This window comes from Pelodiscus sinensis, chromosome 6, assembly GCF_049634645.1.
Source record: "Pelodiscus sinensis isolate JC-2024 chromosome 6, ASM4963464v1, whole genome shotgun sequence".
Taxonomy (NCBI): Eukaryota; Metazoa; Chordata; order Testudines; family Trionychidae; genus Pelodiscus; species Pelodiscus sinensis.
Genome location: NC_134716.1, coordinates 82,888,333 through 82,914,684, shown reverse-complemented (window position 1 = coordinate 82,914,684; position 26,352 = coordinate 82,888,333). Strand labels below are relative to the sequence as shown.

Below are 26,352 nucleotides of genomic sequence, written 5' to 3'. Positions count from 1 at the left end.
GGTGACGTGTCAAAGGGAGGGTTGGGAAAGCAAGACAGTATTTCTTTGTATGGTTTAATATTGGTACAGTGTTTATATTTACCACTGTTTCAGTGGTTTTCAATATTATTCATAGGATTTCTTCAATTTAAACAGTCTGGGGGCTGTTAATATTTACTTTTTTACGTACCAATGTTTTCATTGTATTACTACTAGATCTGCCCCTCCCCGGTCACTCATGGCATTTCCTTGGTTTTCTTTTGGGCTGTCATTATCCAGTAGCTATCTCTGCCATGTTTACATCAGAGAATTGAATCACTCCTAACTGAACTAGTGAGATGATCTGTTTAACCATAGCAGCAATACTTGTTTGTTCTCTGCACAATTGCAAATTTGCCCCATTGTCCACATGATAGCTGTTGGAAACAACTGCAGTTGCAGCATTTTTTTTTATACCTTTCCCACAGTTCACAGCAATACCTAGAAGCATTCCTAGAAGCAATGAGTTTTGAGAAATTTCAAAAGGCAGCTGTTGCCTTTGGGGTCAGCAGTAGTACAACTATCTAAACCATTTTCAAACTGGTCCCAGATCCTCTCTGGGACTCTCGCGCACAGGGGCTGCTGCTGGCAGGGCAGGCAGCCCAGTTCAGTTCCAGCTCGCACTGTGTGCAGGACAAAACCCCTGCTTGTGCCTCTGCAATTTAAAATGCAGTAGGAGCCAGGAGTCAGGCTGCCTGGCTCCTATTGCCTTTTAAACTGTAGAGCCGCAATGGGGTTTGGCACCACACCCTGTGCGAGACAGAACTGAGCTGGCTGCCTATCGACGAATCGAGTAGTCGATAAAATTCTACTGACTACTGGATTAGTAAAATACCCACATATTGACATCCCTAGTTCAGAAAGGGGCTTTAGGGACCCTATGGTACAAATGTGTCTAGTGTAGATGATGTCTTGGTCATCTTTCTGGGGTCTTTAAGAGAATTTTCTTTCATCTGTTCAACTTTTTATACAGAACCACGTACATTTAATTTGAGACTGCTGCAGCATCTCTGGTTAGATATCATAAAACAGTTTATTTTAAGTTGTCTGTCATCTGGATTTCTAACAAAAAGGAATAAAAACATCACTATGAAATATTCATGCAGGATGCATCATTTTATTTGTGATGTGACTATTTGGATTATAATGAGCTAGAGACTTACCAAGGAATACCCATACAGTCAGAATTGCCCAATTTACCAAATTTAAATAAGTAGTATCAAAACTTGACACACAGACTGTGCATGTATAAAACACCCTCCATACTGCACTTGAAAATATGAATCTTTCTAACGCTATGGACAGTTCTGTTTTCAGTAGTTAATTTAAGAAGGAAGTTCTTGTATTGTATTATTTATCTGAAAATGGAATACTAGACAAAATAGTTTTCAGGTAAACACTAATGAAATTAATGGAAAAAGCCTTGTCAAAGTTTCCACGAGGTTACTAATGTGGAATAAAATGCAAAAGTAAACAAACATTCAACAGCATCTCTCTAATGTTTAATTTCAGTTCATTGATCCTGGGTTACCATGAAGTCAGAGGCTTTTTTGAACAAGTGTTTTTTTTTTAAGGTTTTCTAATTTTACTTTTTAATAAATATTTGTTTCAAAAGACCAGTATAAGTTTACCTGGGTTGTGCCTCATGGCTGGACCTTAAACCAAAAAGCTCCTGCGCATAACAACTAAGCTGCCGGCGCCACCGCTGGGAGGCCAGAGTGCCTCCAGTGCTGGCAGCTCAGGCAGTGCAGCGTGGCCCCCAACCTGCCTATCCCAGTCTCTGGCACTGCAAAAGCATGCTGCCAGAGGGCCCTAGAGGACTGCAGTGGTGCATGGATGGGGCTAGGTCAGGCAGTCCAGAAAGGCAATGCCTTCCTCTGCCTGTGATATCCACTGCCCATGAGTGTCACCGCAAAATGAAAATTGGAACAAACTGTTTAGCATCATTACAAGTCCCAGGATAGTGTAACTTCATGTGTGTTGGGGTATAGTTTTTGAAGACTGGTAAGGAAGCACTTGGTGGTAGGATGAGCAAAAACTGAAATGCCATCAATAAGGTCAAGAAAGACAATGATAGTGGAAAGACGCACTTTCAGGGGGCTGAGGGCAAGTCCAGAGTCTTTCAAGTCTAGTAGGTAGTCGAGGATAGTAGATAAGGGTGGTGGTTCTAGGTTGGAGGTGTCATTGTTGACACCAAGCCTGGAATCATCACCACTTAATCTGGTATGCATATCTTATGGAAGAGCGGTGGCTGTTAAGCAAGACGTGCTTTACACTGTCAGAGTAGCGAGTACAGTGTGCTGGAACCTCAAAGGAGCTACACTTTGAGTTGGCGAGCATGGGGATAGGTGGAGTTAGTGGCCCCGATGCTGCGTGAGAAGATCAGGAAATGTTGGTTAACGGGAGGGGTTGGCAGACTGCTAGATACTGGAGATAGAGGTACTAGAGTGGTCTAGGCCATGTCGGGACAATCAAGATTACCACTGCTCAGTCTCCTTGTATTTTGTGGATTACCTTGGAGATCAGGAGAATAAAGAGGGAATGCATAAAAAAAAGAGTGGTGCATTCTATGTAAGGAAAAAGGCATCCCCAAACGATCCCTTCTCTAATCCAGTTCTGGAGCAGTATTGTGGGCAGTTGCAGACAGCTCTGGTTGCAAATAGGCTTATGTGAAAGTGTCCCCATATGGTGAATATTTGGTGGAGGATGGTGGGTTTGAGCTCCAACTCGTGTTGTTCAGAAAAGTAGCGGCGCAAGGTGTCTGCTATAATGTACTGATTGCCAGGTATGTATGCTGCCGTGGGAATGATGTGATTGGCAATGCACTAGTTCCACAGTCTGATCTCTTCCATGCAGGAATGTGATTGGGCACTCTCCTTGGCAGTTGATATAAAACATGCATGTAATGTTGTCCGTAAGGATGTGGACAGTTCTGTTCTTGACTACGGGTATGCACTGCATACTACTCATAGTTCGAGGATGTTGGTATGCAATCAAGTTTCTCGCAGAGACCATGTGTCCTGGACCATGTGTTATTGTAGGTGGGTGCTTCATCCTATGAGGGAGACGCCAGTTGTGATGATGTATAACAAGCTGTCCTGTTGATAGGGAATGCCCTGTAATAGGTTGTGGGGTTAAGTCCACTAGCAAAGAGAGGTGAGGCTGAGCAGACAGAGTGTGACCTGTTTGGCAAGGCTGTGTTAGTTGGGTACATAGACTGTGGCCAGCCAGCTCTGTAGGCAGAGCATATGGAGTCTTGCAAACTGTACCACATAGCTGATAGCTGCCATGCGGCCTAGAATATGAAGGCATATCCGTATGGTTATGACGAGGGTATGTAAAACCACCATAATAAGATTGGTAAGGGTGGTGAAATGGTGTTGCGGTAGTATGGCTCTAGCCTGGGTGGAGTCCAGGAGGGCCACTATGAACTCTATAACCTGACTGGGCCCCAGCATACATTTTTGCATGTTTATGAGTAAGCTGTCTCAGGTAATGGTGAGCATACTGAGTACCTGTTGTCATGAAGCGCCCTTGATTAGGCAATTATCCAGGTATGGAAAGATTATGATGCCATGACGTCTGATGTAGGCATTGATGACTCTGAGTGTCTTGGAAAAGACCCCAGGTGGGGTGGAGAGGCTGAAAGGCAGTACCCAACATTAGAAATGATGGGGTTCCACTACAAATCTGAGAAAGCATCTGTGGAAGGGATGAAATTGTTACTCACCTTGTGCAGTAACATCTGTTCTTCGAGATGTGTCCCCCCGTGGGTGCTCCACTATAGGTGTTGGGCTTGTCCCGGCGCCGCAATCTGGAAAGTTTTCGCCAGCAATAGCCCCCTCCGGAGGACGGCGCATGCGCAGAGGTGTCCCGTGCCGTTCACACCTTTTCTGCGTTGCGCGGTCCGACGCGACAGTTCCTCCTAGCCGGAACATCTGAAACAGAGTAAGAAAAGAGCTCCGAAGCAGGGAGAGGGCGGGTTGTGGAGCACCCACGGGGACACACATCTCGAAGAACAGATGTTACTGCACAAGGTGAGTAAACAATTTCTTCTTCTTCAAGTGATGTCCCCGTGGGTGCTCCACTATAGGTGAGTATGAAGCAGTAATCTGAACAGCTGATCGTGCTTCGGAATTATCTGTGCACAGAAGAAAGAACTGATTGAGCGACTGCTACGTCCGTAACTCTGAGACGCTCAAGGGCATAATGCCTAGCAAACATGGATGACAACGACCAGGGTGCCACGCAGCATATGTCACGTAGCGAGACGTTCTTCAGGAATGCTGCGGAAGTAGCCATGCTCCTGATCGAGTACGCTGTTGGTGCACAGGGCAGAGGCTTGCCCCTAAGGGTGTAGCAGCGAGTGATGCAGTTAACGATATGCGACGATATACGTTGTGGTGACAGTTGATGACCTTTAGAACGGTTCGCCACTGATAATAGTAATCGTGGGGACTTCCGGGGACTTCTGTCCAAGTAGACCCTTCTGACGTCTAATGTATGTAAGCGCGCTTCCTCGGGCGTAGCATGTGGCTTGGGGTAAAAGATAGGAAAAACCATAAGCTTATTGACGTGGAATGACGAATTAACTTTTGGCACGAAAGCTGGGTGACATCTCAGCGTGACGCCCTGTTGAGTGAATACCGTGTGGGGAAGATCGGCGGAGAATGCAGCGAGTTTGGAAACTCGGCGGGCCGAAGTGATCGCAAGGAGAAAGGCAACTTTAATAGTGAGAGTCTGTAAGTCACAAGTTGCGAGCGGTTCAAACGGTGGGCGAGTAAGAGTGACCAAAAGGTAAGGTCCCATGGTTCTGAGGTAGGCCTGTGTGGTGGGTAGAGATCGGAAATACCCTTAAAGAACCTCTTCATGAGTGGATGTGAGAGGACGGAAAAACCCTCTATCGGAGTGTGAAAAGCCGAAATCACTGCCATATGTACTCTCAGGGAAGCGACTGCCAAGCCTTGCGAATGCAAGTGGAGTATATAGTCTAGGATGCATTGGATATGTGCCTTGAGAGGATCAATGGCCTGTGATTGGCACCAGGCACAGAAGCGATGCCACTTGTAGAGGTAAGACCTCTGAGTGCTCTGACGCCTGCTTTGTACCAACACGTCTCTGACTGCTTGGGAGCAGGTTAGTTCTAGGCCTTGGAGCCAGTTAGGAGCCACGCTGACAGATGCAAGCAGTCGATGTTTGGATGGAGAAGATTGCCGCGTTGCTGCGAGAGCAAGTTGTGCAGTTGTGGAAGTCGTTGAGGTCAGGATAGCGACATCTGCATGAGCTGCGTTAGCCAGGTCTGACAAGGCCAGAAGGGAGCCACCAGGATTACTGTCGCTGTATCGGATAGTGTTTTCCCTATCACTCGGGGTATCAGCGGAATCGGGGGAAAGGCGTATAGGAGATGATATGTCCCTCAATTGAGCAGGAAGATTGGCTGCTTATGCCCGCTCTTGAGCAGTAACAGCAGCATTTCTTGTTGTCGTGGGTGGTAAAGAGGTCGATTTCTGGGTAGCCTCATAGTTGAAAAAGATCGCGGGCTACGTAGTCGAGGAGTTCCCATTCGTGTTGGGAGTGGAAGGATCTGCTGAGTGCATCTGCAATGGTATTGATCCTGCTGGGGAGGTAGGAGGCTGTGAGTGTGACGCTGTGGCGAATCGCCCAGTTCCAAAGGCGTACTGATTCCGCACATAAAGTTCTGGATCTGGCTCTGCCCTGGCGATTGATGTAGTATACAGTGCATATGTTGTCCGTGAGAACATATAGTGTGGTTCCCTGGATCTGGTGGATGAAGTGGCAGCAAGCATTGAAAACTGCTCTGAGCTCCAGGAAGTTTATATGGGGTAGGGATTCCTGGTGGGACCACAAGCCTTGGACCTGATGTTCTCGCATTTGTGCTCCCCAGCCTACAAGGGACGAGTCCGTGGTAAGCTGGAATGACGGGGCTTGAGCGCGGAAGGGGACACCCGCAAGAGTATTGGCAGGGTCAAGCCACTATGCGAGCGAGTTCTTGACATGGGCAGGAATAGGGATGAGTTTGTGGATATTGGTAATACTGGGTTTGTAGCCTGCCAGAAGCCAATATTGCAGGCACCGCATATGAAGACGAGCGTGTGCTATAACAAACATAGTAGAGGCCATGTGGCCTAACAGCTTCAGGCAGGTACAGTACGAGACTGCTGGGGCAGTAAGCTGGATGCTCGATAGGTCTCGGATGGCGTGGGCTCTGTCTATGGGTAGGTACGCCATAGCGGTTGTAGAGTCCAGTCTGGCGCCTATGAATTCGATCGACTGGGCCAGGACCAGAGAAGATTTTGGGAGATTGATGATCAGTCCAAGAGTCTCAAAAATACCTCTTGTAGCGGTAACTGCGGTCTCGGTCTCTTGCATAGAGGGGGCCGTGAGGAGACAGTCGTCGAGATAGGGAAAGATAGTGATGCCAGCCCATTGAAGGTATGCAGCTATGACTGCTAGGGTCTTTGAAAACACTCTTGGGGCTGTGGAGAGACCAAAGGGAAGCACCGCATATTGGTAGTGATCGTTGCCCAGGGTAAAGCACAGAAATCTCCTGTGAGCTGGATGGACGGAAATATGGAAGTATGTGTCCTGGAGATCGAAGGCCACGAACCAATCCCCTTTGTGTAGTGCTGGGATGACGGAGCCCAAAGTAACCATTTTGAATTTCTGTTTCTGCAGGTGGTGGTTGAGGCCACAAAGATCCAGGATCGGTCTCCATGTGCCAGACTTCTTCTCGGTGAGGAAGCACCGGGAATAGAAGCCTCTGCCTCGGAACTCGGAACATGGTACGTAGGCGCATGACCTCCTGATGCAGCAGAACATCATGAGAGGGGTCCCTGAAAAGGGACGGAGATGGGGAGTTGGAGGGAGGTAGAGTGGAGAAGGGAATGATGAGTCCAGAGGTTACGATCTCCCTGACCCAATGGTCTGTGGTGATGGCGAACCAGCGGTGGCAATAAGGGCTCAGGTGGTGGTGGAAAAGTTTGGTTACTCGTGAGAGGCTCCAATAGGAGGATGGAGCACAGACCCTTGACAAGGGCATCAAACCTGCTGCCGAGGCTGTTGTTGGTTTTACGGCTTATTAGGCTGCTGGTGGCGACGTTGGGGGCACTGCCTTTGTTTATGCTGGTCATAAGGCCTGAAGCCTTGGGTGGTATAAGAAGAAGGCCTCTGTCTGTTATACAGCCATGCTCTCCTGCACCTGAAAGGCGCAGTGTACACCCCGAGGGTCCTTAATGTAGTTCGGGAGTCTTTTCCGGAATGGAACACCTGATCTGTGTTCTCGGCAAACAAGGAGGCCCGATCAAATGGGAGGTCCTCCACCTTGGGATGTAGATCTTTCGGTACAGAAGCAAGGTGGAGCCAAGAGGCATGTCTCATGACAACCAATGTCGCCGTAGTGCGGGAAGCCGAGTCGGCAATATCCAGAGTGCATTACTGGCTGCTGTATAACCCTCCTGCACAATGGATTTCAGTATGTCCCGTTTGGAGTCCGGCAAATGCTGCATTAAAGGCACCAACTTCGAGTAATTATCGAAGTCGTAGTTAGCAAATTGGGCGAAGTAGTTGGCCATCCTCAGCGTGGCCATTGCTGACGAATATACCTTTCTCCTGAGCAAGTCCAGACGCTTAGCTTCCTTGTCCGTGGCAGAGTTTCTTGATTGTGCGGACTTCGCTTTCGCTTCGGAGGTATGTACATTTTGTGAATAAGCTACCCATTTAAAAAGCTCGTGGAATTGTTTGTAATCATCCACGAGAGAGGGTTCATCATTAAACACAGCGTCGTCTGGGGAGGAGGAAGAGATGTCCATTGGGGAAGCTGTGGGTTGTTGCTCTGCGACAGATGACTGAGTGACATCGCCGTGGGGAGCAGAAGTTGTTGACGCATCACCGGTAGGCGTTGGTGGGCGCTGAGCCAGTGGAATCGAGTCCTGGGTTATTGGTCGTGGTGAGTATAACTGCTGCCATTCTGGCGGTGCTGGTTGGGCCACACACATTGGGTGGTCGGTGCGGGCATGCTCTGCATGCGATGCGGAGCCGCGTCCCCAGGTCTTGAATGGGGACGGGTTGATCTGGGTGCTCAGTGCTTTCTTGGTGCCGGCTCCACTGTCTGCACTGATTTGGCTCTCGGTGCCGGCTTAGTCGACGATGCCGGATTGGGGCTCGGTGCAGGATGAGTCATCAGTGCCGACTCCGCCCCGGACGTCTGGTCAGGTCCCGTATGTGGCAATGGTGCCGGGTGCCAAGGACTGCACCGTATCTGGCTGCGGTGCTGCGTGGAGACTCAGTGTCGCAGATGATGGTACCGATTCCGGACGACCTGGTGGTACTGAGAATACTGAAAACGTGGGCTTTGGTTGACTTGTCCGCTCCCTGTCTGGGAAGGAAGCCCGATTAGCTCTGTGCCTCTCCTGCACTTACACTCCTGGGTGGAGCAGAGCTTTTTCTGTCCCTGGACTTACGTGGGACTGAAGCTTTCTGTTCTTCTATTGACGGGGGCTGAAGCGCCTTATTGAAGAGTAACATCTTCAGGTGCATTTCTCTATCCCGTCTCGCCCGACTGGTCAACTTCGAACAGCAACCACATTTCTGGGGGATGTGGCCCTCTCCCAGGCAGCAAATACAACGGGAATGGCCATCGGAGGCTGGCATGGTGTCGCCGCACGAGGCACATTTCTTGAATCCGGGAGAGCCGGGCATGTTTAGTGCGGCGGTCTTCGGGGGAAGAAACAACTTGAGGTGCTGGTCGGAGCGGCCCTCAGTAATTATAACTGCAAAAGAGAATTTTTTTTTTAAACAACTAACTAACTATGATAATAACTAACACTGTGTAGGAAGGGGCTAACTGGGAAGGAACAGAAGAATTTACGATACAATTTCTCCTCAAGAGAGGAGCATGTTCCCAGTCCATCTGCGGCCGTGGACGGTTAGGAGGAACTGGTGTGTCGGACCGCGCGACACAGAAAAGGCGCAAATGGCGCGGGACACCTCTGCGCATGCGCAGTCCTCCAGAGGGGGCTACTGCTGGTGAAAACTTTCCAGATTGTGGCGCCGGGACAAGCCCGACACCTATAGTGGAGCACCCACGGGGACATCACTCGAAGAAGAAGAATTGTGATATGAACATAGGCATCTTCAATGTTGAGGGCTGAGAACCAGTCTCCCTCATTCAGCATTGGTATGATAGTTGTGAGTGTGACTATCTTAAATCTATGGTACAGGATAAATATGTGTTGAGTTTTCTGAGTAAGACAGGCCTCCACCATCCTGGTTTCCTTTTTTGGGAGGAAATAGTTTGAATAGAATCCTTTTCTTTGGTAACACAGGGAACTGGCTCTATTGCACCAAGGTGAAGGAAGTGTTTGACCTTATTGTAATAGGTGATTGTAGGAAGGGTCCCTAAAGAGAGAACTGGGAGAGGAGGAGGGTTGGGGATGTATGCAGAATGTATTATTTGAAGGACCCACCGGTCTGAAATTAACTGAGCACAATGGTGGTAAAAAGGGCATAAACAATGGCCAAAAGGGCAGCTGGACAAAACTGTCTGGGAGAAGAAGTTGCTCAGACCCTCAACCACACCTTTAAAATTGCAGCTTGGTGGAAAATGGCAGGGTGGCAGAGGATTGTTCCTATGGAGTTTGTTTCCTGTTGTGGCAGTGTTTGGCCTTTTGATCCAATGGGCACTGGTCATGCCGTTGGAAAGGTACAATCCGAGTTCGCTTGTAAGGGGTGTAGCGTTTACTCCCCTCCTTAGGGGGTGTGTACATACCCGGCTATATAGCATTGCACAGAAGTCTATCACAGAATGAAGTACCTCATCAGTTTTAGCAGCAAAAAGGTATGCATGGTCAAAGGGAAGATCCACTATTCTAATTTAGCATTTTTGGAATCCCCAATGCCTGCAGCCAAGAGGCATAATGTACCACAATAGTGGTGGCTGTAGTTCATGCTGCTATGTCAGCTACATCCACGATGGCTTGTAACGCTGTGCAACCGATGGTTTGCCCTTCTTTTATTATGGCATGTAGCTGTGGCCACTTTTGCTCAGGAAGATCATTCAGTAGCTCTTGTAATTTAGAGTAATTGGAGTGATCATAATTAGCCAGCAAAGCGGTGTAACTGGCAACCTGGAATTGGAGTGTAGAGGATGAACAGACACTTCGTCCAAAGAGGTCTAGATGCTTGTGGTCTTTATCTTGGGTGTACATTTGAATTGAAGCAGCTTCAAGGGTGATGGATTGCCTTGACCATTGAAGAATTGGACTGGGAATGGTAAAAAAGGGAATCCACCACCTTTGCCAGAACATAATATTTTCTGCCACTCGTTTGTGGCAGGCAGAGAAGCTGGAGTTTGCCATATGGTCTCAGACGGCTCCATAATGGCCTCATTGATAGGGAGAGCAATTTTCATAGTCACAGATGGATGTAAATATCTGCAGCAATTTATGCTGCTTCTCATACAACTCTTGTTAGGCAATGTTTTGTGCGGTAGCAACCCTTTTAAAAGTTCTTGGAACTGTTTCAGGTCATCTACTAGAGGTGAGGAAATGCAATGACTACCTCATCAAATGAAGAAAACAAATGGAGAGCTCCGTGTCCTATTGAGGTAAGTCATTCTCCTCTTCCATCAGTTCCTCTTCAGCTGTGACTAATATTGTGTTAGGAGCATCAACTGGTGGAGATCGAAAAGCAAGATGAGTTGGAGTGGAGGACGCAGTATATTTCTGACCATACTGGGCCCAAGGGTCCTATGGGGACCATTGTGTCAGATAGGGAGGAGGCAGGTAAGGCCAGGGATAATTGAACCACGGATACTGAGGGGCCTGATGAGTAGATTTAGGCTTTGTTGTTTTCCATGGAGAAGGTGCATTTGTTAGGAAGGAATGCTATGTTGAGAATCAACTCTCTCACCCTTTGCCTATCCGGTGTGGATGGAAGGGAGCAACAATCCAAAGTCTGTTGGTGTGGACTGTCCGTGCCAAGGGTGGGTGAGCGTGGTGCAGAGTCAGCTTGAACATCTGAAGCAGTAGAAAGGTATCTCAGTACTGGACAATGTTGTGGGTCACCCTGTCTCTATGCCATCTTATTTGAAAGATCCAGTGTGGAGAGTTGCTCCAGTGCAGTACTATTAGTCAAAGCTGCAGGGAGTGAGGGGGAGAGTGACATGGCCTGACACTTTGCCTTCGGTGCCTACTGAGTGGTCGGTGCCATTAGGGCAGACTTGTGTTTCAATACTGAGTCAGAGTGTTTCATCGGTGCTTCCTTTCTTTTGCTGGCGGTGCTGGAAATACTTGGTATTTGCAGAGAGCCAGTTTTGGAAAACATCAGCACTGTGGGCAGCGATCATCCTGGAAAAGCCCTTGATTTACACAAATTCTGGGTCAGAGAGCAAAGGGCTCTCTTTCTCAGAGTCAAACGTTTCACCAGCACAGGTTTTTTGGGGTTCTGAGGTGGATTTCAGCCCTGGTTGGAATAACTTTTCTACTGAAATTATTTTGAGCTTCAGCTCTCTGTTCTGCCTGGCCCTGATGGTCATGATGAGGCAATGCTGGTATTTCTGGGAAACATGGCCCTCTGAGGCATTGTATAAAGGAATAGAAGCTGACACAGGAATGGGTTCCCAATATGAATCACAATTCTTAAAGCTGGGGGAGCCTGGCATGGTGGATGAAGCAAAGGCCCTGTCAAGGGAAAATGAAACAAAAAAGTAGGGGTTTTTTGGTTTTTGTTCACCCTGCAGAAAAAGGATCGGGTAGGTAATAGGTGAGTAAACTGAAGTGAGGAAAAGCAGGTAAATATCTATGGTTTGAAGAGAGAAAGAAAGAGATCACACTGCTGCAGAGCGCCTTCTGCCAGAGACAATAAAGAAAAAACTGAGGGCATTATGCACGCAGTCAATGGACATAATGGCATAAGGCGGCCACTGCACATGTGGCACTGCCAAGCACCGCTGGAGGAAAAACCTCTGATTGTTGGGTGTAAAGATGCACCAACACTTATAGTGGAGCACCCACAGGAACACCACTCAAAGAAGAGTTTATAGGGATGAAGCAATAAAATATGCTTGATGGAATTCCCAAATTATAGACCTGAGCAATGCCAGGTAAAACTGCTAGTACACTATTATATTATAAAGGGACTTGAGAGCAGTTGAAGCAGTTACATAAAAATGAGCATAGCATGCCAACGTGTGAACAAATTTAATATAAATTTCAGACATTTACAAATTGGTTCCTGAACCTATATTGTTATCCTTATGAACTGTTGAAGGTAAATGGATCCCTCTGAAGTCAACAGGGCTCTGCAATGGTATAGCAGTTGGTACAGGCAGATGACAAAAGCAGGGGCGGATAAAGGGCAAGGCGAACGGGGCAGCCGCCCCGGGCCTCGCGCTTCAGAAAGCCCCGTGCATGCACCGTGGCGTCGCTGCGCATGTGCCGTGGAAAAGGGGGAACCCCGCGGAATTATGCTGCCCGGGGCCCCGCAAAACGGTCATCTGCCCCTGGACAAAAGTATTGTGTTTACTCTATTAAGTAAACTCTATTTACTCTACCCTATTAGACTTTACTTTATTCTACTCTATTAGATTTCCAAAATAAATTCTAAACGATTGAAGTGTCTTGTTTAAAAATTAAAGCTTTTAAGAAATATATATGTATTACAGATTTTAAAAATATTGTCGGCAAACTCTTAAGCTTGAGTAAAAATAACTACTGCAGAGATACTCCAGTTAAAACAGACTAGTATTTTGCTCTGTCATACCAAAAGTCAGCTTTAACTTTGTCAGGTGATAAAATCTGGTCAGATTACACACTTGTGCAGGAAATAAATCTACTTACAACTGAATCTGCATCTGGACATTCCCTGCATAAAAATAAAGAAAAATGTAACTATCAAAAAAGCATAGATAGATAAGTATTTCATGTATATAATTTTGGAATCTCCTTTAGTAATTTTTAATTTGCTTACAACACAGCCTTTTATATACAACGCCTAAAAAGCAACATTAACATTTTCTTATTTAACTGACATTAATATTAATGAAGTGAATTCTTATTCATTTGCAAGAAAATAAAATTAAAGTAACTGGAGGTTTAAGCTGAGTCCACCAAAGCAGGAAAAGTCACATAAATGCTGAAAATTAAAGCTGACACTTCAGCCTTAACTCACGTCATGGTGCAAAAGAAAAAAAAACATGACATGATGGAATGAGTTAAGGCAGGAGTGCCAGCCTGCATTTTAAATTATATCTGTGAATTCCATATTGTTCTTGGTTTAAGCCAGATGTTTAATAATTTTGTGAATATTTCTATAGTTGGAGAAAGTTAGGTGTGTACACATAACATGCAAATGAAAAAACAAATGGCCTGTCAATACTAATGAAATTGTCCACATAAAAAAATTCTCATTTCGACAATAACCTGTTCTAGAAACAATTCAGACTAAGCTAAAGGAATTCAGAATTTCTCTGTTCCATAGTATCATCCTCATACATAGATCATGTCCAAGAACGGTGTGTGCCTTTGAGCCATAATTTTATAGATTACAAGAACTGGTGTACATACCAACAAACAACAAGACAGATCACTATGACAAAGGTTTGGTAAAAATAAAATAAATCACCTCTTCTAGAATAGAAAGCTTCCAAAAAAGCAATTGATGGGTTTGTAGTATCTGTAAATACTTTATATAGGACCATAAACAGATCCTATTAAAGTTTCTGGATTCAAACAGAAAGGCTGTGTCTAGACTGCATCCCTTTTCCGTAAAAGGGATGCAAATCAGACACATCGCAATTGCAAATGAAGCGGGGATTTAAATGCCCCCCCGCTTCATTTGCATAAACATGGCTGCCGCTTTTTTCTGGCTCGGAGCTTTGCTAGAAAAAAGTGCCAGTCTAGACGCGGATCTTTTGGAAAATAAAGCCTTTTCCGAAAGATCCCTTATTCCTTATTTTAAGAGAAAGCAAAAGCGGCAGCCATGTTTATGCAAATGAAGCGGGGGGATATAAATCCCTGCTTCATTTGCAATTGTGATGTGTCTAATTTGCATCCCTTTTACAGAAAAGGGATGCAGTCTAGACACAGCCTAATAGTTTAAAAAATGAAAGTTAGTCCAAGTGACCAGACATGAAATTCTCTGAGACAACTGATAAATGCATGTGTAGAAGCAGCTACTGTTAACACCTGAATATGAAATTAGCATATAGGTATTCCGTAACCTGCATTATCATAAATATAAATATTTATAAATAACAATATTTGTTAATTATTTCTTAAAGGCAGCTGTATTTACGACAAATAGAAAGAGTAATAAAATTGGCAACTGAAATCTTTAACAGGTCAAACTATTGATTCAGACATTCAACCTATATGTAATCTTTTCATGAATGATGAAAAACACTTGCAAAGAAACTGAACCATTAATATGGAATTTCAACATAACCTTAAGAAGAGATTTAGAAAGGTTTTTTCTTTTTTAACGAAAAACCACAGGAATACAAGGCCTATGTATGAGACCGTGCTTTTAATTCACTTCCAGCTTGCGAACAGGAACAGCTAACAGAAGAGTTTGGAGAGGGAGTTCTCCAGGTAAAAGAGGGAGTAAAAACGGGACCCTTGTGGAGCTTCTAAAAGGTTTGAAACCTAGAAGCCTCTGTTAATTGGCTGAGCCTCAGTCAGGGGGAGGGGCTACCAGAGCTATATAAGCCGGTGACTCAGCGACCAGGGAGCTTGCGACCAAGAATAGCTAACAGGAGAGTTTGGAGAGGGAGTTTAGAGGGGGAGGTTAGAGGGCACTAGAGGGGGAGGTTAGAGGGCACTAGTGACTTCAGACCTTCTTTAAAACATAACTCTTAGAATAATCTATATTCCAGAGGTTTAAATCTATATTCCAGAGGTTTAAAAGTAATCCCATTTACACCTAAACTTATTCATTAGAAAAATGCAGACAGAAGCCTAGCAGCAGAGTGGGGACTATCCTGTTTATTGCGTCGAGTGTAACATGTATGATTACCTGCCCTGTGGGCAGGTGGCATATGTGTGCACTCGTTGCAAGGAGCTCCTAACCCTCAGAGACCGAGTTCGGGATTTGGAGTTCAGGGTGGCTGAACTGGAGGAGCTAAGGGAGGTAGAGAGCTATGTTGATGAGTCTTTCCGGGACACTGTAGTACTGTCCCACCTCCAGTCTGAGAGTCCCAGTGCTCTTAAGGAGGATGAAAGCCTCAAGGGAACAGGGCATTTAATGGGAGCAGAGGGAAACCATCCCGTAGTTGGGACCCTCCTCCCAGAGAATGTTGCGGTATCCTCTCGCACTGAGGATACCTCTGAGGGGGAGGACATACCAGTTAGGAAAAGGCAGGTGTTAGTAGTGGGTGATTCGATTGTTAGAAACATAGATAGTTGGGTTTGTGATGACCGGGAGAACCGTATGGTCACTTGCCTGCCTGGTGCGAAGGTTGCGGATCTCTCGAGGCATCTAGATAGACTTATGTGTAGTGCTGGGGAGGAGCCGGTGGTCGTGGTACATGTCGGTACCAATGACATAGGGAAGGGTAGGAGAGATGTCCTGGAGGCCAAATTTAGGCTGCTAGGAAAGAGACTGAAATCCAGGACCTCTATGGTGGCATTCTCGGAAATGCTTCCAGTTCCACGCGCAGGGCCAGGTAGGCAGACAGAGCTTCAGAGTCTCAATGCGTGGATGAGAAGATGGTGTAGGGAAGAGGGGTTTAGATTTATTAGGAACTGGGGACACTTCTGGGAGAGGGGGAGCCTATACAGGAAGGATGGGCTCCACCTAAACCAGGGTGGAACCAGACTGCTGGAACTAAACATTAAAAAGGCCGTAGAGCAGTTTTTAAACTAAGAGATGGGGAAAAGCCGATTGGTGTAGAGATGCACGTAAATCGGAGGGAGACTTCTCTTAGAGGAGAATCCATTGATAGAGACTCTCTAAGCTGTAGTCAGAAAGAGAGGAGGGGAGAGGGCAAACCATGGGCCAGAGCAGACAAACAACCGCATTCAAAGGAATCCAATGCATCAGGGAAGGGCAGACAAATAAGCAGTGGAAAATTTTTAAAGTGCTTCTACACAAATGCTAGGAGTCTGACTAATAAGACGGGTGAACTAGAGTACCTCGTATTAAATGAGGAGATTGACATAATAGGCATCACTGAAACCTGATGGAATGAGAAAAATCTGTGGGACACAATCATACCGGGATATAAAATATATCGAAAGGATAGAGCAGGCCGAGTGGGTGGCGGAGTGGCACTGTATGTGAAAGATAATATAGAATCAAATGAAATAAAAATATTAAATGAATCAACATGTTCCATAGAATCGCTATGGATAGAAATTCCATGCTCCAATAATAAGAAATTAGCAGTAGAGATATATTATCGACCACCTGACCAGGACAACGATACTGACATTGAAATGCTGAGGGAGATTAGAGAGGCTACCAAAATAGAGAACTCTATAATAATGGGGGATTTTAATTACCCCCCTATTGACTGGATACATGTCCCCTCAGGAAGAGAAGCGGAGATAAAATTTCTCAATGGCTTAAATGACTGCATCTTGGAGCAGCTGGTGCAGGAACCCACAAGGGGAGAGGCAATTCTCGATTTAGTCCTGAGTGGAGTGCAGGATCAGGTCCAGGAAATAACCGTTACAGGATCGCTTGGGAATAGTGACCATAATATAATAACATTCAACATTCCTGTGGTGGGAAGAACACCTTAGCAGTCCAGCACCCTGGCATTTAATTTCAAAAAGGGGAATTACACAAAAATTAGGAGGTTAGTTAAACAGAAATTAAAAGGCACAGTGACTAGAGCCAATTCCCGAAAGCTGCATGGAAACTTTTTAAAGACACCATAATAGAGGCCCAACTTAAATGTATACCCCAAATTAAAAAACATAGCAAGAGACCTAAAACAGTGTCACCGTGGCTTAACCACCATGTAAAAGAAGAAGTGAGGGACAAAAAGGTATCTTTTAAGAAGTGGAAGTCCAATCCTAGTGAGATAAATAGAAAGGAACATAAACACTGTCAAATCAAGTGTAAAAATGTAATAAGAAAAGCAAAAAAAGATTTTGAGGAACAGCTAGCCAAAAACTCAAAAAGAAATAACAAAATGTTTTTTAAGAACATTAGAAGCAGGAAGCTTCATTCATGCTAATATTCGACACTCTCCGCGGGGGGGCTGAACAAAGACTCCAGCTATCTTACCCATTACAAAGATAGCTTCCCCAATTATTACCTCTAATACTATTAACTCACAGACATCTACCCTTCCCCACCTCCAATATCACTAACTCACAGGCATTCACCTTCCTTCCCCTCCTCCCCTCCCCCCCGCATCCTCCTTCTGTTCTGAAATGTGATTTGTCGTTTTCATATGTGTTCATTTTTTTTAATTGTATCCTTTGGTATATATGGCTGTGACTATTTTCTTCCACTATTTGATCTGAGGAAGTGGGTCTGGCCCACGAAAGCTCATCATCTAATAAACCATCTTGTTAGTCTTTAAAGTGCTACATAGTCCTGTATTTTGTTTCAGGAATTATTAGGAAAGGGATAGAAAATAAGACACAGAATATCTTACTGCCCCTGTATAAAACTATGGTATGCCCACATTTGGAATACTGTGTACAGATGTGGTCTCCTCACCTCAAAAAAGATATTTTGTCCTTGGAAAGGGTTCAGAAAAGGGCAACTAAAATGATTAGGTGTTTGGAACGGGTCCGATATGAGGAGAGGTTAAAGCGACTGGAACTTTTCAGTTTAGAAAAGAGGAGACTGAGGGGGGATATGATAGAGGTATATAAAATCATGAGTGGTGTGGAGAGGGCCGATAAAGAAAAGTTATTTATTAGTTCCCTAAATAGAAGAGATAGAGGTCACCAAATGAAATTAATGGGTAGCAGGTTTAAAACGAATAAAAGAAAGTTCTTCTTCACACAGCGTGTAGTCAACCTGTGGATCTCCTTGCCAGAGGAGGCTGTGAAGGCTAGGAATATAACAGAGTTTAAAGAGAAGCTAGATAATTTCATGGAGGTTAGGTCCATAAAAGGCTATTAGCCAGGGGATAAAATGGTGTCCTTGGCCTCTGTTTGTCAGAGGCTGGAGAGAGATGGCAGGAGACAAATCGCTTGATCATTGTCTTCGGTCCACCCCCTCTGGGGCACCTGGTGCTGGCCACTGTCGGTAGACAGGATACTGGGCTAGATGGACCTTTGGTCTGACCCAGTACGGCCGTTCTTATGTACATTTCACCCCTCTGCTACACTAGCTAGAATAGAAGCAACAGGGCAAGGCTATTTAAAACAAAAAACAAAAAACCCACAAAACTAAAAACAAACTGCAAGTGATGACTCAAAGAGCAGGCTCACCTGATTTCTCCCCTATGTCATAAGACATGAGAACTTGGTTTTACAACTTTTGGTACTAAAAAAAAAAAAATCACTTAAAAGTATACAAACAAAAGACTAATAAGAGTGATGCATAAACAAGAAAGATTAGAAAGAGACTACTAGAATCAAATTAGAATGAAGATCCACAGAAAGCATAAAAATGCTACACATATAAAATGGTTTAAAATTAAGTAACTGATAGATCTCAAAAAGAAAGTGTAAATGAGGAATTATCATACAATGAGAGCAGCTCTGTGAGGCCCAATAATATTCAAAACTTTAATCAATGAGCTAAAAGAAAACAAAATCATTCTTGTTAAAGTTTGTATGGATAAAGTGGTAATTGATGCTAAGTACAAGTCAGTTCAAGAAAAATATCTAGGATTGCAAGGTACAATGGGTTCACAAGAACACGTTTTAATAAAGTTAATATAAAAGATCATACAGCTAGGAATCAGCTACTCAAGTGAGTAAGTTACTCTCAGACTTAATGATTTGTAGGACAAAGGTTTAAATGTCTACGTAGATTAAACAATGAAACACAAAGTACTGTGACATGCATAGAATAAATAAAACCAAATCTCCCCCCCCCCCCTTCCACTAACTACTTTCAGATATAATAATCGCAGATGTATTACTTGCACCTAAGAAAGGAACAAATCTTTCAGGGAAAAAAATTCTTTAAGTTAATGGTTTGCCTTTAAACATCACCCATAAAATTATTTATGGTCCCAAAACTTAGCTAACTATCGCCACAATTATACTGTTCCAGACTGCATGCTTTGGATTTGAAATATACTTACACAGATTCTGCATCTTTTTCTTTCTTAATAATTCCTGATAAAACAAATGGCTTTCTTTTCCTTGGTTTGACCCCTACAGAACAAATGTTTCTCATCAGAAGATTACCAGGTTGATTTAATATTTAATAATGTAGATAATATGCTTATGAACACAATTCTCTGTATAACATTCATGTCCATCTTCAATGCTTCATTTTCATTGTAGTTTTTTTAAATGGCTTATTTGTTTTTGATACCTTTCCCCCAAATTAGTGAGAAGAATGTATGTATGATTTACAATTTATCTTATGGATGATGCTCAATGAATCCATATCTTATAGCCTTCTATATTGCATTAATAATTGATCACAAGCATGTAATGGGAAATACCACAGATTGACTAGTCTATTCAACTGCCAAAATCTTTGAAATACTGAAATATCTAATGAAGGAGGAAAGCCAGTCTAACTTGCATTGTAAACCAGGAAATAAATTAGTAGAGTCAAAAGATCTGCAGCATTCTTACAACAAAAAGAGGGAACTGAATAAAAACTATTCAAAAGTTTAACGTCCAAATATATTCTGCACAGTAAAACTGATTCTGAATTTTGTATACAACTGTACATGATACAAGTATAATTACTACAAGTATTATTTTATAATAACTTTGTGTGTGTCAAAATTAGTTTCACTCAAACACCATATCAGACTCATTGCCATGTCTACCCCTCTTCTAGATTTATGCTGAAGCGAATCTGATTTCTTTCACAGATCTGAAAATATGGGCTTGACCATAAGGCTCCGCAAACAGCTGGGTAAAATACAAAACTATGCCTTTCATTTCAGGCGTCCCAAAAATCCCCTTAATTGAAGCAAGCTGTGTTTTTAATAAGGCGGTTATATAATCTGAATATACGGACAATAAGACAATGACTGTCCTGTCACTTTGAAAACAACTTTAAAGTGTTCCCCTTACTAGCAGCACATTAGGTGCATGGATACAGCAGAGGGTTCCCCATACTCTTGGACATTTTCTGGCAGAAAAACTGGAGTCTTTTTGATCAGAAAGTTACATTCAGCCATTTATAAAATAAAAAGGAGCAGACTGATGGAATACCTTCCCCTCTGCAGCAATAATAATTCCTAGGCTTAGTGTATAATCTGATACTCATTTTAAATTTAGTCTATTTCAGGAAGCACTCTCCCCCCTGTTCCTTACCAAACTAAAGCCATTACTACTGTAGTATGAAACTATAGTTCTCAATATCATGCATCCCTGATCAACTGTCAGAACATTAAGAAAGTACTTCCACTGTAACACTGACAAATTACTTTAACACTCGTAAGTCATCCAGTCATTTGTGAATGAAGTCCAATATTCTAGAGGGCCAGATCAGGAACCCACAAACAAATGATTATGGATAAAAGTACAGCTGTTTATGAGAAACATTTTCATCCTTTGACAATTGTATATTAAGGCTATAAAACAGCGGCACAGGAAGTTTTCTTGAATGTCAATTTAAAACGAATAATGAATTACTTAAAAATACCAATTCCTTATTAGCCTTTTAAATTATTGAAAAGTAGAGTAACAGTTATGTTTTGAGTACCTTTCATACCCTGGTTTCCATTTTTCATATACACACTTTTCACACACATTCACTCATGAAATAGCTATATTAACATCTCCATGCACGCATTTACAAAATTATGTGACAATTTTAGCATATCAACTGCAACTCACCTTCAACTGCACTAGCTGTGTTGCATTCTTCAAATTCGATAAGGCCTTAAAAAGAACACTGAAAATTAATATTCATTTAACTTAGCTATTTGTTTTAATTTTAAACTGCATTTTTTAATGTGTTTTGATAAGTTGCATCTTTTTCTTCCAAACAGACTGGCTAGATTAGTTTGCAGAGACACAAAGTAGATAAGGTAATGATACTACCTAACTAATTCTGGATAACCTGGTAAAGATGCAGTTTACATTTCAGAGACCCCAAACAGCACAGTGATCAGGCAAGTTACACAACCATACAAATATATGATGAACACATAATTAAATAATTAACATGATATTAAGGTTTCAAATTTGAATATTTAGGTATCAAGGTAACAATATTATATGGTCAGAATCCATACAGAATATATTTGACTCCTAATATGAACATTGCAAGCAAAATTTAATGTATGTTACATCCAAAGTAGCTAAGTTAACACTGCCTTTTTCCTTTTGTTGATGGTATAGTCTTCAATTTAAAAAAAATATATTGTATTAATTATAATGTTTAATTAAAAATACAAATATTAGTTTCTACCAATCAGTGTTCTAATTTTCTACAATTGCTCAAAGTAAAAAAGTATATATTGGTACAATTCTGAAATGGAAAAGTAATTAATCACGTACAAAAATGATGTACCACACATGGGCTAAACCACATTGGAAACTGATTGTTTTTCCATCTAAACACAAAACAGGAATCTATTACTGAATGAGTAACACCAATATACAGTAAAACTCCAATAGTCTTGCTTCCAATAGTCCGGCACTCCTGATAGTCCGGCATCAAAATGGGAAGAGCCTAGTGAATGAGCTTCGGCAAAAAACGAGTCACAAGGTAACAGCGGCAGCAGCTGAATTGAGCAAAAGGTTTAAAAAACTAAAACATTACAGAATACTGTATACAGTATGTACAATAAAAAGGGTTAAGAACACTTTAGATACAGTATATAATGTATACAGTGTGTGTGTGTGTGTATATATATATATATAACCATTTTATAGTACCTCCTGATAGTCCGGCATATATGATAATCCGGCACCACGTAGGTCCCATAGGTTCCAGATTATCGGAAGTCTACTGAAGATCATTTCAACTTAAAAACAGTCTACTGAAGATGTTACCACATAGGTCTATTGTAACTGAGAACCACTTAGAGTCTTAGATAGTATTATGATTGACATTACAGAATACAGAGATAACGAGGAAAACAGAGTAACAGAATTTCAGCCAGACCTTTTAAAAAAACACCCTACATTAAAAAACAAGAATAAATGGCTTTTTTAGTTAAAAAATTACAAATGCTTTTCCTTAAACCTTTGAAGCAGAAGGATGAGAAATATAAAGTTTCAGTGGCCAACCCAGTCACAGAATATGCATCCTAATTACTTTGACATTAGTGGGTGTTTGGATGCATATCCTGTAACTATGTCAGGCCCTCAAAATATGTATGCACTTGGAATTGAGTATAAATTATTCCACCCACCCTTTATAGGAAAACAGTTTCAAGATTGGCTAAGGGGAAAGCTATGCATATATTTCCAGACACATTCTGGATAGGGGATGTCATGGGAGGCCGAGACACGTGTGGGATGAAACAAGCTAATGGGCAGATAAGGCTAGACTAGAGTAGGGATGTTAGATATCTGGTAATTGAACAGTCATGTAATCACATGAAATCTTTGCAGTTACACAACAATTCAACAGTCCCCAGAGGCAGGGCTGGCAGCCAATGTACACCCAACCCCACTCCTAGAGCCGGTCCAGGAGGGGAGCCAGTTTAAAAACCAGCTCCCCATGCAGATTGGCTGCCTGCCGCCCCGTGCTGGTGCCTCTGATATAGAGGCCGCAGTGTGGGCTGGTAGCAGCCCGTGTGGGGTGGGTCTGAGCTCCCCAAGGCCAGAGGCTGCTCTACAGGATGTTGCTGCTGCAAAGCAGCCTCTACCTGCAGCAGGTCCAGGCTTGCCACAGACAGAGGCTGTTCTTTGGGATGCAGACCAGCTTCTGTCAGCAGGGTGTTCAGGCCTGCCATATATAGAGGCTGCTTCATGACAGCCTCCCCTGGCCCATCCTCATTGCCTCTGATGGGGAGGGAGGGGAGAGGCAGCACTGTCTTTTAAGCTGGCTCCCCCCTCCCCCCAGCATTGGCTCCTGCTCCTCCCTCTTACTATCTCTGATATAGAGGCAGCAAGGGGGGGAAATGCTGTAATCGACAAAATTAACTGATAAGTCTAGGCTTATCACTTAATCATATAGTCAACTACACACTGACATCCCTGGACAAGAGGCACTAATAGCATGCAAAAGACAAGAACAATACCATAGTTAGGCTAGAGCAAATAAGCAGGGAGAGGCTGCCGTGTAAAGGGTCTTGAAGGTGCGGACAAGAAGCTTGAACTTAATACAATGGAAAAGGAAAAGTCAGTAGGGTAACTCAAAGGGGTAAGATATTATGTGATCAGAACAATGGACAAGTTCTATCAAAATTAACCGAATAAATCAATGCTAACTGCAATAAATACATTAATAAGCCACAGTAAGTTTTTTCAACTCATGACATTGCTCCCAATGTACCAGAGCATCTACTGCTTGTGCTCTAGTTAGAAAAGATGTGCAAATAAATCCTTCTACTGAAATGTCACAAAACTCCATGAAGATAATATTGAAATATCTGACTCCAAAACTGCCAAAGCAGCTCTGTTCTGTGCTACAATAAGACTCAATGCAGAATACAAATCTGCAACTGCTGCAATGTATATTACAATTTATTTTTTGATTTCTGAATAGAAAAGAAAATAAACCATGTTAGTAAAATGGCATTGCTAAATACTGTAATACAGACAATCTTGTTTGGGGAGTATTTTCAAAATTTTGTCTCTCTTATCTAACAGATACTAGGAATATCTTCAAGAGGATGCACTTAATCTAAGATGACCAGATACAAAGGTTTAGAAATGACAAAAATTTTACACTTGCTACTTAATCTATGAAGTGACACTAATGGCCTTGAAGACATGTATGTCTCTTATCAATCAGGCTGAACAGGGTGCTACAAGTCACTAGCATATGCTATAGGAGAGAGGTTAGAACAGGAGTTGGCCTTTTCAAACCAAAGAGCCCAAACTACATCAAAATTCAGAACAAGTGGTCAACAAAGAGCCAGTATAAGAATGCTCATTTGCATGACGGAAAATATACAACTTAATATTACTAATAATTGACAATGATTAATAATAGCATAAATGAAACATTGTATTCAAGGACTTCATTTAATGGGACTTCTACTGTTGTATCTTTTTGCACATTTCTTTGACTGGTCAAATTCAGCTTCAAGCATTGCCTTAAGGCTGTCTTCTGTAAACCCTGAGTGAAAATTACTTACTCACACATATAGGTGGAGCCAAACAATGAAAATAAGACCAAGATGACATTCTGCATGGTGAAGTTCTTTCCAAGTTTGCAGAATCAGATTATCATCGAGCTCCAATTTCTTCATGTCAGCCCATATGTGCAGTTTTGCCAATTTTGCACATTGTTGAGCAAGGCATTTTAAATCAGAATACAGCTTGACAAATTTTTCCACACAGATATCCTACTCCTTGAAATCTTCTATTTCCATTTCCAAATCACTGAGATACCTGGAGTTACTGTCAAATCCAGTTCAACGGATGCTTTATGTGGATGAATCAAACTTAAACAAAGCACTATTTGTTTGCAAAAATCAACAAAAGAGACTTGAATACCATCAGGAGCTCAGAAATAAACCCTGCAAGTTGCTGCAAATCAAGGCTGTTTGGATTCTCTCTGATAACGAATCACAAAACATTCATAATATTTCAAAATGTGCCAGCTTGCCCATGTCGACATCTTTAATGAAGACAGTCTATTTTGACTCACATCCAAACACTGCCTGCTGCAGAATCAGGACTATATTTCCTTGCCCTTGTAGCTCAAGGTTCAACCCATTCAAATGACCGGTAATGTTGATAAGATAGTAAAATTTGAGCAATCAGTCACAATCTGAAAGCTCAGTGTGTTTGACACCCTACATATCCAAAAATTACAATCTCATTAATTCAAGTGGCAAAACAAGACAAAACTTTGCCACCAGATAACCAGCAAACATGGTGGTATGGTGTGGAGTGGTGTGGAGAGGGTGAATAAAGAGAAGTTATTTATTAGTTCCCCACAATATAAGGACTAGAGAACACCAAATGAAATTAATGGGTAGCAGGTTTAAAATTAATAAGTGAAAGTTCTTCTTCACACAGCGCATAGTCAACCTGTGGAACTCCTTGCTGGAGGAGGCTGTGAAGGCTAGAATTATAACAGAGTTTAAAGAGAAGCTAGATAAATTCATGGAGGTTAGGTCCATAAAAGGCTATTAGCCAGGGGGTAGAAATGGTGTCCCTGGCCTCTGTTTGTCAGAGGCTGGAGACAGATGGCACGAGACAAATCACTCGATCGTTGTCTTCGGTCCACCCCCTCCGGGGCACCTGGCGCTGGCCACTGTCGGCAGACAGGCTACTGGGCTAGATGGACCTTTGGCTGTACTGGGTCAGACCATTCTTATGTTCTTACGGTGCATTAGTAGATTGGAGTAATTCCTCAAGCAGTGACTGAAATTGACTGTGATTTAAGGGCTTGGGCAAGAATCCAATTGACAATGTGAACAAGCAGTCCCATTACATTTCTGAGTTCAGTTCCATAACATTGCACACAACGTGCCTTCTGATGAACAATGCAATGAAATTTCAAAAGCAGGCAGTTCAGCTCTTCTGACAGGAGTAAGGAATCCCCTATATTTGCCGACCATGCACCGTCCATACACAGACATAAAATTATCCAGCTGTGTTTCTCTCTCACTTACAATGTTCATCACAGTTTTAAGGATGTCTTTGCCTTGTTTGATTTTTTAACGGTAATAGCTCAATCATTTCTTTGTGCCCATCATTTCCACAAATACATCCTCCCAGAATACACAAGTGATTCATGTCACATGTCAGTTGTCTTGTTCAAAGCAAATGAAAAATAAGTAGCTATCCTCAGATTTTACATTTGTTCCTGATTGATTTGATGGGCCATTTTCACAGCTCTGTCATGAACTGTTTTTGCTGATAATGGCATGTCTTGAATTTTCTGAAAGATTTTTGTCCTTGTGAAACTCATCAAATAGTTCTGGCCAATTTTTAGCACATGTCTATTTACATAATCCCCACCATGATAGGATTTCCCTCTAAAATAATGCTGTATGAGTCCACAGAACTTGCGGCGTATAAACTCCCACCCCTTTTGACCATGACAGCAGGCTATTTTGTCAAATGTTCATTT

At 42.9% G+C, this 26,352-nt stretch overlaps 1 protein-coding gene across 5 annotated transcripts in view; it reads right to left on the bottom strand.

Moving 5' to 3' along the window:
* The window catches only part of FCHO2 (FCH and mu domain containing endocytic adaptor 2), a 223,517-nt gene that overhangs the window by 74,351 nt on the left and 122,814 nt on the right, over positions 1–26,352 (bottom strand). For 3 of the 5 annotated variants that reach the window (XM_075932247.1, XM_075932248.1, XM_075932249.1), the window contains exons 9-11: positions 20,982–21,026; positions 12,876–12,900; positions 1,002–1,080 (exon numbers count right to left, since the gene is read on the bottom strand). In XM_075932247.1, the coding sequence (XP_075788362.1) occupies positions 1,002–1,080; positions 12,876–12,900; positions 20,982–21,026 (149 nt within the window). Of the gene's footprint in view, positions 1–1,001; positions 1,081–12,875; positions 12,901–19,258; positions 19,332–20,981; positions 21,027–26,352 lie in introns of all 5 variants that reach the window. The other 2 variants (XM_014574166.3, XM_014574168.3) reach the window with 1 other exon arrangement.